This window comes from Panthera leo, chromosome B4 (assembly GCF_018350215.1).
Source record: "Panthera leo isolate Ple1 chromosome B4, P.leo_Ple1_pat1.1, whole genome shotgun sequence".
Lineage (NCBI taxonomy): Eukaryota > Metazoa > Chordata > Mammalia > Carnivora > Felidae > Panthera > Panthera leo.
Window position 1 is genome coordinate 22,312,091 of NC_056685.1, and position 23,838 is coordinate 22,335,928.

The 23,838-nt window shown below is 43.5% G+C and overlaps 1 protein-coding gene across 11 annotated transcripts in view; it reads left to right on the top strand.

Moving 5' to 3' along the window:
• KIAA1217 (KIAA1217 ortholog) overlaps positions 1-23,838 on the top strand; it is a 301,399-nt gene that overhangs the window by 174,781 nt on the left and 102,780 nt on the right. Inside the window, exon 1 of one of the 11 annotated variants that reach the window (XM_042945114.1) lies at positions 21,944-22,378. The exons of the other annotated variants lie outside the window; for them this stretch is intronic. Coding sequence (XP_042801048.1) covers positions 22,255-22,378 — 124 coding nt within the window. The 5' untranslated portion in view covers positions 21,944-22,254. Of the gene's footprint in view, positions 1-21,943; positions 22,379-23,838 lie in introns of those variants that run through there. 11 annotated transcript variants of the gene reach the window in all.

The following is a 23,838-nucleotide window of genomic DNA, read 5'->3' on the forward strand; positions in this document are numbered from 1 at the left end:
CCATCACACCAAAAGCATGATCCATGAAAGCAGAAGTTGATAAAATGGACTGCAAAAGACCCTATCAAGAGAATGAAAAGACAAGCTGTAGTTGGGGAGAAAAATCTCTGTAGTCACGCAACCGAGAAAGGACTAGTATCTAGAATATATAAAGAATTCTCAAAACTTAGTAGCAAAAAATCAAACAATCCAATTGGAAAATAGACAAAAAAATCAAGAAGAGACATTTCCCTGAAGAGGTTGTACAGATAGTAAATAAGCAGAGGAAAATATGTTCATCATATGCCTTTTGGAAAATGCAGACTCAAACTGCAGTGAAATATCACCCCCCACACAGAGTGGTTAAGGTGATAAATAATGGTAACACCAAACGCTGGCGAGGATGTAGAGAAACTGGGTCACTCATATATTGCTGGTGGGAATGTCAAAGGGTACAGCCTCTCTGAAAAACAGCCTTACAGTTAATTTTAAAATGAAAAATAGACTTACCATATGACCCAGCAATTGTACTCTTTGGCATTTACCTGAGAAATATGAAAACTTAATGTTCACCCAGAAACTTGTATATGAATGTTCACAGCAGCTCTGTTTGTAATGGCCAAAAGCTGGAAACTACCCAAGCATCCTTCTGTGGGTGTCTACTTAAACAGATGAGGTACGTCCACGCCGTGGAATTCTACTGCAGTAAACAGGGACACGCTACTGATATGCACAACAACTTGGTTGTACCTGCAGGGGTGTGCAGAGAAAAAAAAGCCCCAAATTCTAAAGGTACTATTCCATTTATATAAAACACCAAATGGATAAAATCATAGAAATGGAGAACAGATTGGCAATTGCCAGGGATTATGTATGGGGGGAGGTGACTAGGAAGGGGTAGCATGAGAGAGCCTTGTCAGGATGATACAGTTAGATAGCACTGTTGAGTTAGTAGTTACGTGCAGTTAAATTTTATAGGATAACCCACGCACGCACATGCGTGCGCACGTGCGCACGCACACACACACACACACACACACAAACACACACACACAAGTGCATGTATAAATCTGAGTAAGCTCTGTGGGTTGTCCCAATTTCAATGACCCGGTTATTTCAATGACCTGGTTTTGTTATTGTCTATACTTAAACAAAATGTCAGCATTGTTGGAAGCAGGGTGAAGGTGCATGGGACCTCCCTGCACATTTTTTTTTTAAATTTTTTTTTTTCAACGTTTTTTATTTATTTTTGGGACAGAGAGAGACATAGCATGAACGGGGGAGGGGCAGAGAGAGAGGGAGACACAGAATCGGAAACAGGCTCCAGGCTCCGAGCCATCAGCCCAGAGCCTGACGCGGGGCTCGAACTCACAGACCGTGAGATCGTGACCTGGCTGAAGTCGGACGCTTAACCGACTGCGCCACCCAGGCGCCCTCCCTGCACATTTTTTTTTGCAACTTTCTGTGAATCTATAATTACTTCAGAACAAAGGACAACAAAAAGGTATATATTTTGTTAAGAAGTGTCATAAACACAGGAGGAGGAGGAGGTGGACTGTATCCAGTGATGTGGAGGAAACAAACTAGTGAGCGTGGTTTTTTGGTAAAATCTAAATAAGCATCAGTCATAATGAATCATTTAAGGGAGTTAAGACCAAAGGAAAATAAAAATACCAGCAAGAAACTGGTCCAGAGAGTGTGATGAGAGTAGAAGCATTCTAAATCCTCGTACTGTTTAGGGAGGAGGATAGAAAACCATATATTTGAAATATCTTTATGATAAAAAGGTAGAATGGCATCTAAACCAACCCAAGTTCTTTTATTTCATACTAAAATCATCCACTGAACACCTGTTCTGTGTCTGGAAACCTACTGACATCACTAATCGCTGTCATAATCCTCAAAGAAGGATTGATGAAGAAACAGACTACGTGGGAGTGAGTCACATATGAACAGTCATAGCAGTAAGTGGTGAAGCCAGCATTTGAACCCAGGCTCACTGACACTTGAAGCCTATGTTCTTTCAATTCCACTGTGCCCTGCTGTGCACAATGAATGTTGAAATAGATTAACTTTCTAAAGAGAATGCCTGCAGTGTGTTTTGAAGGTGAAATATTTTTACCTTACATGGATTGAAATATGACCCATTTCCAAACTGTGGGCAAAACAGAAAGCTTTTGTCTTACCCATTGCATTTCATGGCCCAGCCTGTGGGCAAAATCTACTGCAAAACAGAAAGCTTTCGTCTCTTGCCTTTTCCTTTGGCAGCTCTGAACAGTCGTTGTGAAGCCATGTGTCACGGGAGCTCATTCAACTAGTTGTGTTACTTGGGAGAATGAAGGGCAGTGGTTAACGTTCAAGTTTAGTGTTTTCTCAGTAAACAAAGCATGGGCTTAGAAATGAATTTTCTTTTTCATTTTATCCTGCGCGGATAAGAAAAGGGAAGTAACATTTTGAAGATCAAGGAAAACACCAGTCTCTCCAACTATTAGTTAATTTCCCATCTGTAAACCTTGTTTCTGTTTCTCCTGATGCTAAAGCGGTCTGGAAGCCCAACGAGCCCTGATACATCCTCGTACACACATATTCACAGAGTGTGCAGGGAGAATGCACGTACACATCGATGATAATAGGTGTTAGAGCTTTGTGGCTCAGGTCTGTTGACAGGTTTGAATAAAAGGAACCGGAGGATTTGTCTCTGATCTATCAGGCTTTTTCTCCTTCTTTTAGCCAGGAATAAATGACTAAAGCTCTCCATTTTATAGGATTGAAAAGAAGGAGTACTTTTATCTTTACTTGAAACATTGTGCAGCAGAAGCTTCTATTTACTGGCTCATAAAAGATTTTATGCCTCATCTGTTGTACTTAGGATGACTATAGCGGATGTTCTAGAAAAAGATTTGAAATGTGTTGCCTCCTGAAGTTAGAATTATAATCAGGTGTATTACTGAACAATCCAACTTTCCTTAATGTGTACAGATTTCTCCACTGGCGGGAAGTACTGAAGAAAGCTGAGATAGAGCATTAAGCAAAATGTAGCCTGAAACTCTAAAAACATGTGTGATTGCCCACCCCTCTGTGTGCAGACTTCAGAACGTGTTTGCCCAGCTTTTACAGTAGTTTCATCTGATGAAACAACAGAAGCACCTGTCACGGGGCTGAGCTCAAAGCCTTCTATAAAAACATTGGGAACATTCTGATCTCAGCGTTACCATCCCTGCTCTGTCAGGGAATACCTCAGAGACCCTAGGAAAATCTCATACTTCCTAGGCCTCAATTTCTTCATCCATAAAATCCTGACCCATTTCCCAGGAGACCTGAGAGAAAGATCCAGCACTAGAAAAATGGTTGTAAAGAGTAGAATGCCTCCCGGAAAGTCTTAGTAATGATAGAGTAAAGGGCCATTGGTTTATTTCATGCTCTTGCTAAAGCGAAGATAGCTATTCTTTTACCAAAGAAAAACCAAAAGGCAAGTGCCAGAAAGAACGAATTCATCAGAGGGCAGGCAGTTATGGCCCTCATGCTCTGAATCCTTCATGCCCAGCCCCATTCTGGAGTCCGTGCTTTTCCAGTGGGTCACCTTCAGTGCAGCCTTTAACAGCACTCACCATTAATGTACTCATGGTTGTGAATAGTGGCCAGGCAACTTGACCTTATCCAAGAAGACCTATGAAAAGTGGCTCCACTGGGGCGCCTGAGTGGCTCAGTCAGTTAAACGTCCGACTTTGGCTCAGGTCATTTTCTCATGGTTCGTGTGTTCATGCCCCACATCGGGCTCTATGCTGACAGCTCGGAGCCTGGAGCCTGGAGCCTGCTTTGGATTCCGCGTCCCCCTCTCTCTGTGTCCCTCCCCAACTCGCTCTGTCTCTCTTTCTCTCTGAAAAATGAATAAACATTAAAAAAATTTTTTTTAATTGGTAAAAAAAAGTGGCTCCACTGAAAATTGGTTTATCTTTAAAAATTTTTTTTAATGTTTATTTATTTTGAGAGCAAGAGAGAGAGAGAGAGACAGAGAACAAGCATGTGCACATGAGCAGGGGAGATACACAGAGAGGGAGAAGGAATTCCAAGCAGGCTCTGTGCTGACAGAGTTCGAACTGTGGGGCTCGAACTCACGAACTGTGAGATCATGACCTGAGCTGAAACCAAGAGTCGGACGCTTAACCCACTGAACCACCCAGGCTTCCCGGTTTATCTTGCTCTTAACAAAAGAGGGAAAGGTTATTTCTGAAATTTTTGTTTGGGACCCCAAATTTTCAATGAATGGCCATCATAATATTTGTTTCTCAATTTTTTGGTTGAATTGGGTTCGTCAGGGTCAAGATAGTTATTATTTCTCTTACACATTAACCTTGAGAAGTCATATAACATATCAAGTGTAGACTCTGGAGCCAGACTGCCCAGAATTATACACCAGCTCTGTCACCAACCACTATGTGATGTGTGTCATATTCCTAAGTACTATTTGCCACAGTTTCCTTATCTATAAATGGATATAAAAGTAGAACCTACTTCATAGTGTTGTAAGAATTAAAGTAGTTAATTTATGTTAATTGCTCAGTATCGTACCTGAATTGTAGTAAGTACTACATAAGTTGGGAATATTGTCATTATTAAGCATTTCATAAAGCCACTGTGGGGAAATAAATCCTGAGCTGTTGGCCCACTTGCTTTTTTTTTTATAACGCTTTACTTGTTTTAGAGAGAGCACACGAGTGGGAATGGGGGAGGGACAAGAAGGGAGGGGAACAGAAGATCTGAAGCAGACTCTTTGCTGAGAGCAGCAAGCCTAATGTGGGGCTCAAACTCACAGACTGCAAGATCATGACCTGAACCAAAGTCAGATGTTCAACTGACTGAGCCACCCAGGCGCTCCATATTGGCCCACTTTTCAAAATGTATCTAGACCCTGGCCACCTCTTACCTCTTCCATTCCTAATCCACCATCACCACTTGCTAGGACCCTTGCAGTAGCTTCCTCCTGGCCTCCCTACTTCCCCCTTGCCACCAACAGTCTCCACAGAGCCGCCTGCACGGTTATTCCAACCCTTAAGTCTTGTTGCAGCACTCTTCTGTACCAAGTGCTGTATGGTCCATCGTTTCATTCAAAGTCCAAGGTCATCCACCATCTGGTGAGTAGGTATAAGCCCAGCTACCATCTGGCCTCACTTCCTCCCACCTCATACCCAAGAGGGTGTGTGGGAGGGGTGGCAGGAGGTCCAGCTATTGACATCTTGGTAGTTCCCTTAACATCCTAGCTTACTGCTTCTCAAGTCCTTTTATACTTTCTGTTCCCTTTGCTTGAAACATTCTTCAGACGTCTGTGAGAAGGGTGGCGTCTCCTTGATTCAGGATGACAATGCACATGTCGTCTTATCTGAAGTGGGTGTCTCTGTCCCCCCTTTCGCAATTATCTTTCCCTTTCCTTCTAGATTTACCCTTACCTGCTTTATTTCTCTACAGTAGACTAATTACCGCAGACATAGTTTGTCATTTGTTTCTTGACACAGGTTTGTCTCTCCCTGACTAGCATAAGAGCAGGTGTCTTATTTTGTTCACTGCTGTTTTACAAGCTCCTGATATGGTGCCTGCATATAGTAGGTGCTCCATAAGTATATGTTGAAGAATTAATGGAGTGGGTGATACGGTAGTTTGTGTTGGACTGGTCAAGCACTTTCACATATACTCTTATTAAATCCCATGATGTAGGAAGCCTGGGGGGCAAGTTTCTTTTCTTGCACTTACACCTATAAATAAAGGGTCAAATCTGAAAAAAAGACTTCTGTAGTGACAGAAAACGGATCAGTTTTTGCTTAGGCAATGGCGAGGATCACCAGGGCATACAAGATCATTTGGGGCTTAAGCAGATTTTCATTATCTTCACTGCAGTATATGCATATATCAAAACTTATCAAATTACTAAATTTTGTTTATTTACTTATTTATTTATTTACTTCTTGATTTACTTTGTTTTTGTAAGTTTATTTATTTTGAGAGAAAGAGCATTTGTACGCGCGGGGGAGGGGCAGAGAAGAGAGAGAGAGGGGATAGAGAGAATCCTAAGCAGGCTCCACAGAGCCCGATGTGGGGCTCGAACTCATGAACTGTGAGATGGTGACCTGAGCTGAAATCAAGAGTCAGGCGGTCAACCAACTGAGCCACCCAGGCGCCCCTCAGTTTTCTACATTTTAAATATGTATGTTATGTTGTGTGTTATTTTACCTCAATAAAGCTGTTCTAAAAAATTTGCCAGGTGACCTACCCAAGGTCACACAACATTTTTCTGGAAAAGCTTGACTAGACCCCACACCGGTAGATTCATGGTCTGTTCTTCCGGTTCCCTGCATTACCTGCCAGGTGACGAACGAGCCTTGGGTCTTTAACAGGAACAATGCCAATTTGTTGTAACATTTATTTATGTATGCCTCTGTGTTGAAAAGGGAACTTTGATTTTATAGTTTAGAAGTATTGTCTATCACTTATGTAAGTTTCTATCCCCTAAATTCAGTAAAAGTCAAATAACCACAAATAATTGGATAATATTTGAGGACTCGCTGGTTTATAGAACTTTTAGGTAAGCAAACTGAAACAATGAAATGATTTAACCGAGGTCATCTAGAGCAGCTGCTTTGGCACAGGAATTCGAAATTGAGTAACCCCAGATTTTGTTTTCAGCATACAAACCACATTTCCTTCCATCTTTTATTGGCAGTTATAACACTTTTTTTTTTTCCAAACTACCAAGATTATCCATTTCTTGAAGTCCTTTGTGCATATTGTCTTTTTCCATCTTCTGAATGAGGTGCTCTGAATGTCTTCTGGCACATACAGGACTCACTATTAGGCTCTTTTGGTTTATTTTTTACTTTACCGTGTACGAGGGCACCACCTATGGAAGACGATACTTACAGAATTGAAATCAGTAAAGATATCAGCAAAATATACACGTCAAGTTAAGGCTAACATTCTATCTATTGTGGTTAAATGGGGCCACACCTTAATTAATAAATCTGTTCCTGACAAAGCGATTGCTCTCAAATTGATCAATATTTTTCCATTTAAATGGACCCTTTAAAAAAAATTCTTGGCATGTGCTAGTGAATACCTACTTAATGTTCATTGACACAGAGAGGTACAAAGATAGTCAGCCTAATGTTCAGATAAACGGAATAGAACAAATGCACAAGTATTTTGTGATGCAAGGAAAGTATACTATTCTTGAGATGCTTAAGACTGTTTTTTTTTGTTTTGAATTATTACTGAACCTTTATCTTTTAGCTTTTAAATGTATTAGTTTATCCCCTTTATTGCACTTATATTCCCAAGACCCTTGGTCAAATAACTTATAATTGTGAATTGAAGCACATTTAGATACTAACGGCTGCTTACAGACTATGCTTGGTGAATTCTTTCATAATACTAATGGTTCATTACTCCTTGGTTTATCCGTTATGAGAAACTGTGTATACATTCATATGTATATGTGTGAATATGTGTATATACACACACACACATATATATATACATGCATATATGTGATTTTCTTAAAAATCTATATTTTCCATTATATTTTCAAGCATCACCAATCTTAGGAAAGCATATTATGGCAGAGAGAAAGAAAATAGTGGAAAATTTAAACTCCAGTGTGATTTTTTTCTTTCATTTGCAACATGTCTCACATCTAAACAGACACTAGTATGTTTCCTTGCATCAAGCTGCGAACATTGAAAACTTAATTTTTCTTTTTTTTTTTTTATTTTATTTTTTTTAATATATGAAATTTACTGTCAAATTGGTTTCCATACAACACCCAGTGCTCATCCCAAAAGGTGCCCTCCTCAATACCCATCACCCACCCTCCCCTCCCTCCCACCCTGCCCTCCCTCCCACCCCCCATCAACCCTCAGTTTGTTCTCAGAAAACTTAATTTTTCTTTGGAATTTGGAGACTAGATGTTATCAGTAGGAAGTTGCTGATGGAAATTGACGCTTTTGCTTCTGGCCAAGCATACCACCAAGATCATGGAAGGAGCATCCAACCCTTGCAGAGTGTGCCTTATAAAACCAGAGAAGTCATCGGAGTGGGTGGATTACTTACATCTGCAAAGGAGCAAGTCCTAGCCAGATTGCTACCTATCACTGTGACCAAAATTTGTTTGTGTCTGCAGAATTCTCAAAGAAAGATCCTGTGCAATTTTTTTTTTTTTTATGTTTGTTACAATTTTCCATTCAGATTGGAAGAATACCACAAAAATATTTGGTCAAAGAAATCTGAACCTTCTAAAAATATTTCTGTTATTACTGATGGCATTTGAGCCGTGGCTCATCTGACCTGCTTGTCAGTCTTCAGCAACCGTTTGGGACTATTTTGAGACTGGATTACCCAGTGCTTTAGCTTAAGCTCCCCCGTATCTTACAAAATCCCCTTCCAGTTACTGCCTCATTATGACAAAATGACTGGAAAGTGTTGTCTATAAGCCCTGCCTCCATTTCCTCTCCTAGGATTTCTCTTGAACCCGCCCATTCAGACCTTTAGTCCCACCACTCCGTAGAAACAGCTCTGGTCAAGGTCACCAGTGACCCCCACATGCTAACAATGTTTTATTATTAACAATGTTTTACTTGACTTGTCAGTGCCTGGCATGCTAGGTCACTTGCTGTCCTTAAGACATATGCTTCTCCTGGTTTCCTAGACACTTCTCACTCGTCAGTCTTCCTACCCCACTGACTGCTCCTCTTTTTTTTTTTTTAATTTTTTTAAATGTTTATTTATTTTTGAGAGAGAGAGCACAATCGGGGGAGGAGCAGAGATAGAGGGAAACACAGAATCTGAAGAGGCTCCAGGCTCCAAGCTGGCAGCACAGAATCCAGCGTGGGGCTCAAACCCGTGAACTGCGAGATCATGACCTGAGCGGAAGTCGGATGCTTAACCGACTGCGCCACCCGGGCGCCCTACTGACTGCTCCTCTTAAGTCTTCTTTTTGGTTCCTTCTCATTTTCTCACCCATAAGCATTGGCCTCAGCCCCCAGACTCCATCTGTTCTCAGTTATACTAGTTCCCCAGGTGATCTGATCTGGTCCCATGGTGCCGAATGTCCCCTGTATGGTTGACTTCGTCACCTTGGGCTGCCGTGATAAAATATTACAGACTTGGTGGCTTAAACCATGGGAATTTCTTTTCTCACAGTTCTGGAAGCTGGGAAGTCCAAGTCTTCCTGGCTTACAGACAACCACCTTCTCTCTGTGTCCTCATGTCGCCCTTCCTTGGTGCCTGTGCAGGGAGAAAGAAAGAGGACAAGCTTTCCTGTGTCTCTTCTTATGAGGGTGCTAATCCCACCTTCATGTCCTCAGATAAACCTTATCACCTTCCAAAGGGCCGACCTCCAAATACTGTCCCATTGGGGGTTGCAACTGCAACATACAAGTTGAGAGGAGGACATAAACATTCAGTCCGTAACAATGATAATGACCCCTCCGGCTCAGACCTCTCCCCTGAAGTCCAGATTCATATTTCACATCACCTACTTGACATCTCCCCCTAACAGGCTCCAAAATGAACTTCTAGTTCCTCCTCAACAACACCCAGTCCTTCCGGCGTCTTCCCCATCTCAGTTGATTGCGTCCCCCTCCTGCCGGTTGCCTGGACCCCTCCTTTGATCTCATTTCACACTTAATCTGTCAGAAAATTTTATTCACCCTCCTTGCAGCATCCATCCAGATATCTGGTCACTGCTCACCATCCCTGGGACTCTGCCCAGGTCCAAACTACCACACTCTCTCTCCTGGCTTAGTGCCTTCAATTCCGGTGGTCTCCTGAGGTGGGTCCTTGTCCCCGGGAGTCAGTTCTCAGCACAGTGGCTCTGGTAAATAAATCTCATTTTTGCCACACCTCTGCTTTCAGCCCTCTGTTGGCTTCCCGGCTTACGGAGACTCCTCCCCCATCTCCTCTCCTCCTCCTGTCCCCCACCCCACTCACTTCCCTCCAAACGTGCCGGCCCCTTGCTGCTCCTGCCTCAAGGGAACTTGCTGTTCCCTCTGCCTGGATTGTTCTTTGCCCACATACCTACAAGACCGGCTCCCACCTTTTTGTCAAATATCTTAGCAGCGGTCATCCAACTCCTGTGAATAAAATAGCAATCCACCCACTCCAACCCCACTGCTCTCTGTCCCCCACGCCCTGTTTTGTTTGGTTCCCTATTATTTGGCCCACTCTACACATTCCTGTCTGTGAGCTTATTGTCTCTCCTACACCAGTAGAAGCTAGGACCTCTGAGCTTCCTGCTGTATCCCCAACCTTCAGAAAACAGTGTGGCAGGTACTCAGCAAATATTTCTAGAGGGAATGAAATCTGTCTTTTTTTTTTTTTTTTTAAATAAAATGTTTATTTATTTTTGAGAGAGAGAGCAGAGGAAGGGCAGAGAGAGAGAGAGAGAGAGAGAGAGAGAGTCCCAAGCAGGCTCAGCACTGTCAGCACAGAGCCTGACGCGGGGCTTGAACCCACGAACCGAAAGATCATGACTTGGGCTGAAATCAAGAGTCGGATGCCTAACTGACTGAGCCCCCCGAGCGCCCCTGAAATCTCTCTTTTATGGCATTAATTGTGCTGAAGTGGGTGCAGCGCTCCTGCTCTGTGCATGTAAAATGGCCCTGAGCTTCGTGAATGTTCTCTATTCCTCAAGCTTTCATTTAAGGATCTGCTTAGCCTCTAGTTGTTTTAACCTGGATGAGCCCACTAGGGAAGTAGAATTACTTGTGCTGTGGAAAAGGGACCAAGCTTATTATTCTCTCTTTTGTTACGTTTGTTTTAAAGCATAACGTTTATATATCCGTGGACCTGCTATTGTAGAAAATAAAGCCAAGAGAATGCACGGACGCCTGTAAGTGACAGTCATTTGAGTTGGGTCTTGTTTTCTCCAGGTTTCTTCTAGCGAGGGATAAGTGCTCAGTGTGTCCAGTGCATGCTTTGATGAGGGCAGCCCCAGGCAACAACGTGGCTTGATTGATCCCTTAGCTAATCAAGCAGGTGCCTTTAGTAGGAATGTCAACAATTATCATTTTGATCTTGAGACATTTGGTGGCGGCGGGGGGGGGGGGTCTCTTACTTACGAAAGTGGGGAGAGGGGAAAGAAAGGTTATTTATGGTGGATCTGGAAGCAGGGATGATATTTTACGGGCAGTGGTAAAGGAGACCAAGGGACAGGGATCTGAGCAGGGACGCTTTTGTCATTGCGGCCTGTCCCCACCCACCACTCCCTCAGCTGCCTTAGCCACCCTCAGACATTTGTTCTTTGTTGTGATCTTGGGGCTGAGAACAGAAGCTGCTCTTAAAAGGCAGCACTGGAACCTCAAAGGGAAATGGGGAGGAGGAAACAGCCATGTGTGATGTCTCCTACGTGCCCCTTCGGAAAGTACCAGAGGGAACAGAAGGTAAAGGTACAATGAAAAGTCTTCCGGGGTCTTTTGAGGGCGATTCAAAAGGTCACTTGTGGAGCCAGGTCCTGGAGATCGTCATCGTGGCCCCTAGCACCCTGAGTCACTCCTTCCTTGGAGTCCCTGCGTGCTGGGGGGCCGGGCAGTAGCAGGGGTGGGGTGGGGGAGAGTGTGGCCTCATCTCGTTACCCCTGTGCAACTGGGATTCCCCCCAGCAGCAACGCTCTTTTCCCACTTGCTCTTAAAGCAAGAAATGGCCAACAAGGGTAGCCTTGGGAAAATTAGAGAAGCCTGGCAAAAACGTTGAAAAGCCCCCGCCCCCACCGGGACATGTGCCACCAAAGGACCTAGATCCGAACACCTGACGAACAGCTCAGGCTCCACCACCATCCTCTCTCCTCTCCTGCTCACACGACAGTAAGTCCTGAGCACTCGTCCCCGGCCTTTCCACCGCCATCTCTCTGGATTCTTCTAGACAATAGCTCTCTTGGGAACCCCTTTATGCCTCTGGCCGGGACTGACACGATATTCCAGATCTCCGCACAGGGACAGGGCGTGCGGAGGGGCAGGGACAGAAGACACGGAGGAGGCTCCCAGAAGGTCCACACCCTCTGGCATGGACCCGAGGACACAGGAGGAGCGATACTGGAGCAGCAGGGAAGACACAGGGAGTGGGGATGGGCAGGAAGCCAGGGACAAGCCTCGGAACAGACTCACCCTGCCTCATGCTGTGTGTCACTGCCCACTTCAGGCTGGAGCCTGGCTGGGTCTGTCTGGGAGTGTCCACAGGACAGCCGTGGCCCGTCACGGCAGAGGGAACCTTTACGGCAGCCCCGGGAGAGTCCGCCGAAAGCCCGGAGGAATCAGGTAGTGAACGGATAAACAGAATGATTAGCAGGTGACAGTAATAGGAAAAACGCAAAGCTTTAAGCGGCACGGAAAGCAGTTCGCCACCGTATAAAAAACGTGGAGACACTAACGTCAGCTTCGCGTGACACCGCCCTTTCTACTGACATAAACCCAGAAATGAAGGCACCGAATCGCGGGAGGAGTTGAGGACACTCAGGTGCCTGCTTCCATTAGGACTGCTCAGAACAAAATCAACAGAAAGGCATCTGTTGATAGAGTGGACGGCACACCCACCCCGAGTGCCGGAAGGTGAAGAAGGTCCCGTCCCCGGCTTCGATGCCGACGTTGGGGGGAACGCGTCTCGTCTCTCCGTGTCACTCGCAAGCCTGCCTGGGGCAAGAGCACAGGGGCTCATGTGCCATCTGTCTAAATATTTTTAAAACTATAAATCGAGCTGGCCAACTGTTAGATGAAATGTATTCTCTCCTCATCCTTCGATAAATATACCTTTGTGACCACGTCAAAAACTAGATTTGCTTTTAGCATTCTCAGAAATGCTCACGGAGTTCTGTGCTGGGTCACGAGATGAAGAAGGGCTTCCCCACCCCCAGCCTGTCCTCATTTCCACCACGCACATGTGAGCGATTATCCAGCCCACGTGGGCCCTGCTGACAGCCGCGCCTCCGTCACCCCTCAGTACTTGGGGAGAAGCTCTGAAGGGCAGTGCCCGGGGCAGGGTCCCTTTCCCGCACCCCTCCTCCGTCTCACAGTTTGGCCCCCCTTCCATGGGGACTCCTGCACATGGGCCCTGCGCTTCTATGGAACCCCAGACATTAAGGAAGTCGATCATTCCGACGAGAGGAGGACATCGGGTAGGTTGCCTTGTATTTTTGGGTCACGAAAGAGAAACAGCAAGTCTGGTTTTTTTTTAAGAGCTCCAAATGAAGGCCAGTGAGATATGAATTCCCCCAAACTGCCCACACTCTCTTTCTCACCACTTTCTGGAAAAGAATTCTGAGCCTCCCCCTCAGACACCTAAGAAGAAGCTGAGAAAAAGCAGCCCAGAAGACGAACAGCTGCTCTACCCAGTGCATGCCTCACCCTCCTAGTTGGCCACACGCCCTGCATCGCCCTCTCTCGCAGACTTGGGGAGCAGAAGAGCGAGTGTTCCTGAATATCCCTCAATGGCTGCCTGTGGCCAGAGAGTCACCTTTCAGCTGAGGCAGCTCCCCTTTTTCACTGAGGCAGCTCCCCCTTTTGGGCCTGGTGACATGAGTAGATCCACCCCTAGGCTTCAGGGTGGCAAAGGCCAGTCGTTTGCTGACAGTCTGACCGATAGCTGAAGGTCATTTCCCCCTCCACCCCCGACCGCAGCATGTTTCCCTGAGCTGCTAGAGAGTGGATGAGTTCCATGACAGTCACAGACCCACAGAGACCAGCCTTGCCGGGGATGGGACCCCCTGTCTAAGCCTGGACTTTGGGGGGAGACCAAGGGGTACAGCTGGGGTACGGGAGCAAGGCAGAGAAAAGATGTGGGAAGAAGTGGCACCAGAAGGCAAGACTCTTTGGGGCCCAAGTATCCCACAGTTACTACTTTATAAACATGAGTTTCACAAAGTCGGGAGTCTGCCCTCTGGAGCGAAATCCTAGAGAGTGGGTCTCTTGGCATTTGTTGATGACATTTGTCAGCAAAGGATGGTTTTTATTTCATTGCCATTAGCATATCAAAGTATAAATAAGCAACACTGCTCCGATTTACCCGGAAAGTTTCCTCGGGAAATCCCTGGTGATCCTGGGGGGGTTGCCTACAAGGGGAGAAAAAAGGCTCATCCTGTCAACATCTTGCAATGTCTTTCTCCCCCAGCTTGAGGGTGAAGAAGGTTGTTACCTTTTCGAGCAGAGTAATTTTCACAGAATAGTAGAAAACCAAAGAAATTCTGAATAATAAAATTAACACTGAATACCGGTGGGTTTTTGAAATCTACATGTAAATGACATAAAAGTTAGAATTTCATACTGAAAACTTTGCTAGAGATCTATTTCTTCATCCAAAATAATTAGTGATTATTATTATGTAAAATACTAATAATTTAGCAGGGACGAAAATAAGTTTCAGAGTAACTCAGATGGTGTCTTACTAATGTCCATGATCTCTGTACCTAAATCTGCTTATCAGAATGATTGAAGAAAATGCAGGATGTACAAATCTCCTAGTGGGGTGGTTATAGGCTTTTTCTGAATTATAGCTAGAGTCTTTCTGGTACTTTGAAAACATGCATTGGAAACTGTAAAAGTTGCATTTTGCATATCCCTGAAAGGTCGAGAAATGTTTTTCTGAGACCAGGATTACTATACTTTCACACTTTTGTTCTTGTCTTCAAGAAAATCTTCTTCTTCCTTTTGTGCCCTTTATCCTTTGTACTGTAAAATTCCCATACCCATTCTTTTATCAAAAGTCAAGGAAAACTTCCCAAATTCCCATAATTACATTCAGGTATAAGCTCCTGGGTCCTCTGTGGAAGTGACTCTATTTAGACAGCATTATTTGGCATTCTTTTAAATATATGTGTGTGTGCACACACATACACACACACATATACACACAAACACATATGTGTGTGTATATGTGTAATATACATACATATGTGTGTGTGTATATATATATATATATATATATACACACGCACATGTGGTTTTTAGTTTTTTGAATGGAAAAAGACAGAAAACATAATATAATAGACATTACCAAAGTTAAACAGATATTCGCATCTGTTTAACAGTTGAGAGACAGCATAGGACAGTGGTTACTGTCATTAACAGGGAGGATGAGTCATACAAGTTACTTCTCTTGCCTCAGTGTTCTTCATCTGTGAAATGGGGATAATTACAGTAGCGACCTCATAGAGAAGATTAAAGGAGTTAATGTTTGGAAAGGTCAGTGTCTGGTACGTGGAAAGTGCTCTATACATTTCTGTCAAATTTTAAAAGGAAAAGTATCTCTCTCTTTTTTTAAAGTTATTTTTGTTTTACTAGTCTCTGTCCCAAACATGGGGCTTGAGCTCACGGCCCCAAGATCGAGAGTCATATGTTCCTCTGACCGAGCTAGCTGGGTGCCCTGAAAGGAAAACTATCTTTCTGTAATTGCTTCAGGCCCTCTGGCATTTTTAAAGAAGTAAAATGTAAACTTCGATCTTCTTTTCTTCCTCCCTACTTTCCCAGAGCTAACTACATGCTGAAGTTGGGGGATGTGACTGTCCTGCCACTTTTAGTGCTCCTACTGGTATATCATAAATAGTATATATTATTTTTCTGCATTATAAAACTTTACACAAATAGGAACATACTGCGTGCATCCTTGGTAACTTTCTGCGGCCATGCAACATTATGTTTTCGATATTGATACACGTCGATAGACGTGGTTCTAGTTTCTTCATTGTAAATGCTGTTTACTGTCCCATTATGTGAATAAACCAGTGAGAACAAAGTGGTGGGAAATGGTGCTGTAAACAGCATCTTAGACAAGTGCTTGGCTTGTGAGATTCTTCTCTCTGATGGATAATTTAAAGTCAGGTGGCGGGATGAACATCTTCGGTTTTACCAGGTATCCCACGAGCAGTGAAGAGCAGACTGCATTTTCCATGACTTCACCAATACTTGGGGTCACTGGGTTTACTGACTTTTGCCTCTCTGATGGGTATGCAATGCCATGGTTTCCATTTTTATTTCCATAATCAATAGTGAGGTTGGGCACTTTTATGATTATTGGCTGCTGGGGCTTCTTCCTCTGCGAGTTGCCTTCTTATGCCGTGAGTTTGGGATATCTATTATTTCCCGCTTTCTATTTTCTTATTGATTGATAAGGGTTCTTTATTTATTCTGAATACTAGTCCTTGGTAGAACACGTGACTTGTAAATGATGACTTCTCTCAGACTGTGGTCTGTCTTCTTTATTTTGGTGATAATGCCTTTTACAGTAAAAATATTCTGTAATGTAGTGTCATTCAGCAGTATTTGTCTCTATGGCTTATGGTTTTTATTTCTTTTAAAAGTCCCTGTAATGCCTGGGTGGCTCAGTCAGTTAATCATCTGACTCTTGATTTCAGCTCAGGTCATGGGATCAAACCCCGCGTTGGGCTCCACATTGGGTGTGGAACCTGCTTAAGGTTCTCTCTCTCCCTCTCCTTCTGCTCCCCTCTCTCTCTCTCTCTCTCTCTCTCTATCTTTTTTTCTCAAATAAAATAAAATAAAAGTCCCCATATCAGTGTGTTAGCAGACAGCATCGTGTTTTGTTTTGTTTTTTAAATCTCGTAGTTTTAACTTCTCACAGGTCTTTAGTCCATCAGGAATTTATTTTACTTATAGCATAAGGAAAGGATTTTTTTTTCTTTTTTTACTTTTTCCATTTTGAGAACCAGCTTTCCTCACACTACTTCTTGAATAGTCCTTTCTTCATGGCTTTGTCCCACTCCTTCTGCCATATATCAAGCTTTCATAAATCCCGTGTCTTTTTCCGGGCTGTTTTGTTCCATAATTCTGTTTGTTCCATCCCTGTGCCAAAACCACAGTGTTAATAGTGTTGATAGCTAATACAGCAAGTACTCCCTCTTACTGTTTTCTTCAGAATTGCAGGATTGTTGCTGTCAGTGGTATATTTTTATTAAACTGTATTCTCTAATTTTTTTTCTAGTATCTGGGGTTGCTGTTGAATCTATATATTGATTGTACATCATTCAGTCATATTGAATCCTCATTAGTTCTAATAGTGTGTCTGCAGGTTTCCTTGGATTCGCTGTTATATCACCTGAGAAAAAGCAGTTTTGATTATCCCTCCTAATCCATATGCGTTTTTATTTCTTTTTCTTGTACTAACAGTGCTACTCAGACTGACTTCAGATGCAGCAATAACAGAAAGTCTGAGTTTCAAGGTTTTGTTTTTGAGTAATCTCTACACCCAACATCGGGCTTGGGCTTACACCCCTGAGATCAACAGTCTCATGCTCCACTGACTGAGCCAGCCTGGTGCTCCTATTCCCCCACAAAAATCCAAGTTTAAGGACAATGTTTCTAATGTTTCATCATTAAGCGTTACCCTTCTTTGAGGTTTTTGGTTGGATACCTTTCGCCAAATTAAAAGAGTTCTTACTTTTAACTTATTTTTTCTTAACCTTTTTCTGACGCTATCAAGATTATCGTATAGCACTCCTCTTATTTCTTATTGTAGAATATATTAAGACTAGACTATGTAGTGTCAAACCATCCTTATATTCCTGAGATAAATTCTTCTTGGTCATGATGTATTTTTTCATACTTTGCTAGGTCTGTTTTGCTAACATTTTGTTTAGGGGGTTGCGTTTAAATTTCAAGTTTTTCCTTTTACTACTTGCCTATCATTCAGATTAATACTAGCCTTATAAAATGAATTGACAGGGCGCCTGGGTGGCTCAGTCGGTTGAGCAGCTGACTCTTGGTTTCAGCTCAGGTCATGATCCCAGGGTCGTGGGATCAAACCCCACATCAGCGTCTGTGCTGAGCATGGAGCATGCCTAATATTCTCTCTCTCTCTCTCTCTCTCTCTCTCTCTCTCTCTCTCTCCCCCTCTCTGCTCTTCTCCCCTGCTTGTACTCTCTCTCTCTCTAAAATAAAATAACAATAAAAAATTTAAAAACATAAAATAAGTGGACATTGCGATGTTTAATTTAACTGACTGCTCACCTGAAGTATAAGAAAGAATTTAGTTACAGTTGTACCGTACTTCTCATACTTAATTCCGGTGTTTCTCACAGCATTTCATGCATTTTCCACCCTAATTGCTGACTAACCTTCAAGATTAAGTTATTGACTCCCTTGACGTTGCGCAGGTTCTGTAGTGACTGTGCATTATAGCTTCTTCAGAGACAAGTTTCTAACTATCCGTGTAAAAGACCAGTAAGATCCACTGGGAATGAATAGGGTCCCAGCCCCAGAAGTCAGCATCTGACACACTCATGACTTTAACACAGCTTGAATTCCAGAAGTCATCAACACATTCTTCAAGGCATTTTTTTTTTCTTAGAGAAATGCCTTGGGATCTCACTTCAATGGTACTATCATATCACTTGAGTCCCAGGTATACCGATTTGTCTGGAACAAAATAAAGTTAAGGAGTTCATTGCAATGGTGCCATGACTAAGACTTTGTCTTGAGAATGAGTGCCTCTGAGCAGGATCTCTGTCCAGTGACTACTGCCTGTCAGGTTGTTGAGTGGGGCAAGACTCTATCATATTCAACTTCCAACAGACTTATTTTTTTTTAACATCTTCTTCCGTGATGCTAATGCAGGTGGCTCCACAATTAGGACTCTTTAAAGCACATTGTAAATTAGAATTTGGCATAAAATTGCATTTATTTTCCAGGAAATTCTTAGTCTTTCATAAAGACTCTCCCTTAGGGATTCTCCAGAGGGCCTCCATAGTTCCTCAATTATAACTAATAGAAGATAAATTAGTTAAAAGACTTCACAAAGTCTTACATTGCCTTAAATATCAGGTATCTGGATGAAATAAGCAGCTATTTGATTGATATAATCATTCTTCAGATACTTCTGCAAAGAGTTGCTGGTTACCCAAAACAAAGACACTGAAAGCTGAGAGGTTATTCCAAAAATAAAGATTATCAACTTTCTATGGAGAATAAATTTTCTATTACCTTGTTCCTCCTCACAAGGCAACTGTCGCCATCCTGCTTTGTCACCTGCTTGAAAAGCTACTCCATAGGAAGGGACATAGCAGCATGGGTCTGCTCAGGACGGGAAAAGTTACTGACATCTGAGGGCATGCTGGAGCTTTTCAAGGAACCCACGCAGACTTGTCTTGAAAACGCTGCTGTGTCCAAAACAGAATGCCAGCGGGTGTTAGCTATGAATCGCTAACTTCTAAAGAACAGTGTCGTTTATGGAGCCCCTCTGGAGGGGTTAGAACACAGAGGGTGACCAGAGGCTTACCTCTGTACTTCCCATTTCTGGTATAGGACCCGGCACATCATAGGGGCTTATGTAGTGAAGGGATGAAGCCATCCCTACAGGTCCCCTTCAGTTCATTTTGTTATAAATCATAAGACTCTTGAATTCAGTCTCTTAAGGATACACCAGCGTGTTAACTAACCTGGAATCTTTTGTTTATATCAACCACCAATGTCGTCCCCATTTCGGATGCCAGTTTACAATTCTTCCGACGCCAACGGAAATCTTTCTAGGAGCAGCCTCCTTGGCCCATCTCTTCCGGCTGAAAAAACTCCCCGGTTTCCTGAGGAGAATCCCTAGTTGGCCAGTCTCTTTAGATCTGTGGAGGTTACCTTTTCAAATGATCAAATGAAAGCATACTTATTCTAGGAAATGGAGAATATGCAGAAAAATCAGAGAGAACAATATCATCCATGACCTTATCACCCAAAGACAATGACTCTTCTTGTCACTTTGGTGTGCAGTCATCAAATAGGTAGACTTACCATGAACTCGATGAAACCAAGGTTCAGGTCCCCATGCATAAGTAATTAACTTTCCTACTGGATTTGCTATTTCTAATTGTTCTTAAAGAGGTCCCTCAAAACTGTATAAGCTTCAGACCAAACAAGACCTGTTCCATCATCCCTGCCATCAAGGTGATTAACTGATTTCTACAAATCTGGTTCCTTTCTGTTTTGTAGTATGCTTTACCACTTAACAAACTATAAAAATTTTCTCGTATCCTTCTAGAATTCCTTTAATGACAGCATAGTGTTCAACGAATTGATTTATCAAATGAATGGATTTATTAAATGACTCCCCTAATGTTGGAATTCCCCTATGTTCTTCCTATAGATGATGCTTTATTGAGCATCCTGACCACTACATCTTTATGCATAAATATGTAGAAATGAAATTACCGGCTCAAACCGTATGTATAATTTAGAGGGATTTTGACACAAATAGCCCTTTAGAGAAGCACTGTCAGTTTACTTTCCCAACAGTGGTATGTGAGAAAATTCATTTTCCCAACCCTTGTCAGCACTGTTTATTGTATTGTAAACGCCTTTGCCAATTTCACAGGTATAAAAAGCTATCTTAATATTTTCATATTTATATTTTTCTTATTAAGTTGACAACTGAGTTCCCTATCGGAAAGTACTGTAAGCACTCTTTCTATTTTTAAGGCAATTGGCCATTTGCAATAGTTGTAATGCAGATACTGATTTGCATAATCATACATTGGATTTGGAGAAACTGAGGAATGTAGGTCATTTGGATTGTCCCCATCATCTGCCTGTGGGAAATGCCATTTAGGGGAGATTGTGGAAGGCATGCCAGAAGAGAAGCATACATATTAGATTGGCCACATTACAGGGAGAATTGAATTCATTTCAGCTGAAAGATATGTGAGCATCTACTACGAGTCTAACATTCTACTATATATTCCCATCTGATGAATGCAGGTAATCATACTGTGGAATTAAAAGCTATACTTGTGGAGCGCCTGGGTGGCTCAGTCGGTTAAGCATCCGACTTCAGCTCAGGTCACGATCTCACGGTTCATGAGTTTGAGTCCAGTCTTCCTCTCTGGACAATGCTAGCTGTCCTCACACTCTTCCTTGGTGAAAAAAGACACGGTTCATGAGTCTGTGCTGACAGCTCAGAGCCTGGAGCCTGCCTCGGATTCTGTGTCTCCCTTTCTCTCTGCCTTTCCCCTGCTTGCACTCGATCTCTCTCTTAAAAATAAATAAACATTAATTTTTTAAAAAAAAGCCATGCTTATAATTTCAGTAAAACACAATGTGAGCACAGGTGTAAGAAAAATTAATTCCTGGGGCACCTGGGTGGCTCTGATGGTTAAGCGTCCAGCTCTTGATTTCAACTCAGGTCACCATCTCCCAGTTCGTGGGTTTGAGCCCCACGTCGGGCTCTGCCTTCACGGCACAGAGCCTCTCTCTGCCCCTCCCCTGCTTGCGTGCATGCACACGCATTCTCTTGTTCTGTCTCTCAGAATAAATAAACTTGAAAAGAAAGAAAAATTAATTCCTCGATTCTCAGTGGAAACGTGACAGAGGAGTGGTCGGGGAAGATCGCTCAGAGGAGGTAGTGTGTGTGCCGAGCAAACTGGTGGGAAGGTCACCCACGGTGGCGGTGCAGCGTGCGTCGCAAGCGTGCATGCTGAGTTCACAGAACAGCAAGATTTGCGGCACATCCAGAGTGCCATAGGACTGCGGCCTGGTGTGGGGTAATAGGGCAGCAATGGGAGACTGAGGTCTGTATTGGCCCATTCAGGCTGCTGTCACAAACTCGCATACACAGAGTATCTTAAAACAGCGTATTTGTCACAGTTCCAAAGGCTGGAAGTTCAAGACCAAGGCGCCAGCAAATCCGGCTGGTGCCCGGGGAGGACCCACTTCACCGTTTGCCGATGGCTGTCTTCTCAGTCTATGTCCGTGTGACAGAGAACGGAGAGAGAAAACAAACTCTTGTGTCTCTTCTTAGAAGGGCACTCCTGGCATCGGGGTCCTCCACCCTCGGGGGCCTAATTACCTCCCAGAGGCCCCACCTCCAAACACCATCACCTGGGAGATTAGAGTTTTAACATAAGAATGGGGGGGGGGGGAGCACACAGACATTCAGTCCGTAGCTAGGCGACTGGGTGAAAATCCTTGCTTAACTACATCAAGACAAGGAATATTTGAGATGTCCCACGTTCCGGAACTCATTCCGAGATTCAAAAGATTATAAGGATGTATAGCCCCAGCGTGACCTGCCAAGCGTACTTTATTTCTGTTTTGTAAAATGTGACCAAGAGTTCTTGGTGAAAAATCCACATTGCCTTTGCAGGGCCATTGAGGTGGAAGAACCCTGGGACATTCTGGCCTCTCAGAGGGGCTCCAGGTGTCTTGAGGTTGATTTCAATACTGTTGCTCTCAGAGCCCTATGCCTGCCCCGGCTCCCCTCGGCAAAGTGGATTGTTTCCAACCATGTGTCAGCGTTTAAGTAGACTTAAAGATGGGAATCTTTTTTTCTGAGCTGCCCCCCACCCCCATCATGCTTCAGTATCGTCAAGCAGATGGGCAGGAGAAGAGTGTGAGGACAGCTAGCATTGTCCCGAGAGGAAGACTGGAGGAGATGGGTAAGACTCCGTGCAGAATTTCAGACGCCTTATGCGTCAAGGGAGGGATCGTGGGGTCTGTGGATTGACAGAATGGGATATCGAAGCTAGATAGCCATTTACTAGCTTTCGCTTTAGGCAGGCACCTTGGACCTTCTGATCTTCCTTTTCCTTATCTGTGACACGGGGCCATCATAGCCACCTGACAGGAGACACAGTGCTGATGGGAAAAACGTGCATCCTGTTGCTGACACATAGCAGACCTCTAAAGGCGTTTCCCTGTCCTCCTCCTTCACAAAATGAGAGTTTATGATCCAAAGTCCTTCAGACTGCCCCTGGAATCTGGATCAGGCAGTACAGCCGAGGGCTAGGAAAATAGCCAGCGTGTACTGAATCTCATCGCTGTGCCAGTAAAACGCCATCATATATTAAGAGATTGCCTTCTGACTTAAAGCATTTCGAAATACCTCTCCTGAGTCGAGAAAGCAAACTGAATCCAGTGTAAAAAGACTCTTCCCCTCTGTTTGAAAAGGCATTTTTCCCGTCTTCTCCGCGTTTTCACGATCTCTAACTGGACTCGTAGCCCCAGCTGGCAGCTGCACCAGCCAGACCCTGAGGTAACCGTCATTTGGGCCCAATCTTTTCTTTTTTTTTTTCACTCAGAGCCTACAAATTCTATTTCAAGCACACACATGTACAGAATGCAGATGTGGGAATGAGAACCAGGCCCTCTGGGTGATTTGACTGTAGCGAGGCCATAAGTAACCCATTGGCGGGGGCCTCGCCCAGGCATGGTCGGGTCCCAGACCTCAAGAGTGGTTTTGGCATTTTGCTACGGCATTACCGATCCCATTGGGGCAGTCACCACGTCTCCCGTTTGGGACGAAAAATTGCAAGATCTGTGTGATCAGACAGACTTGAAAGGATTTTTCTGAACCCTGAGGAATGTGTAACGGCATGGATATTTTGAAAAACTCACTCCCTGAAGAAGCTGAGGATCAAAATTTCCTCGGAGGGGAAATCTAGCTGCTTATGCTCAGCGCAGAAGGACTACTCCAATCAAGGAATAAGGAAACAGCTACTTCAGAAAGTATTTCTAATCTGTGTACAAATCAGAAACAAGACTACTAGGCTGTTTCATGTAGCAAAAGCCCTTACAGCTTGCAGAGACCCCAGACGAACATTCCTTTTGGCTGACTGACAAACCATTCATTCCTTCATTCATTCAACAGACATTTGTTGAGGACTTGCTGCGCGACAGGTGGTATCTATAGGCACTAAGGGTTCTGTGGTGAACAACAACAAAAGTTTAAAAAACAATCCCAGACCTCATGAAGGTTACAGTCTCAAGGAAGAAAGTGATGACAAATAACAGCAAGAGTTAAAATATGAATTACACTGTATGTGAATGTTACTGAGGAATAGAAATGAAATAAGAATGGGGGGTATGAAGTATTAGGGTGAATGGTTGCTGAAATTTT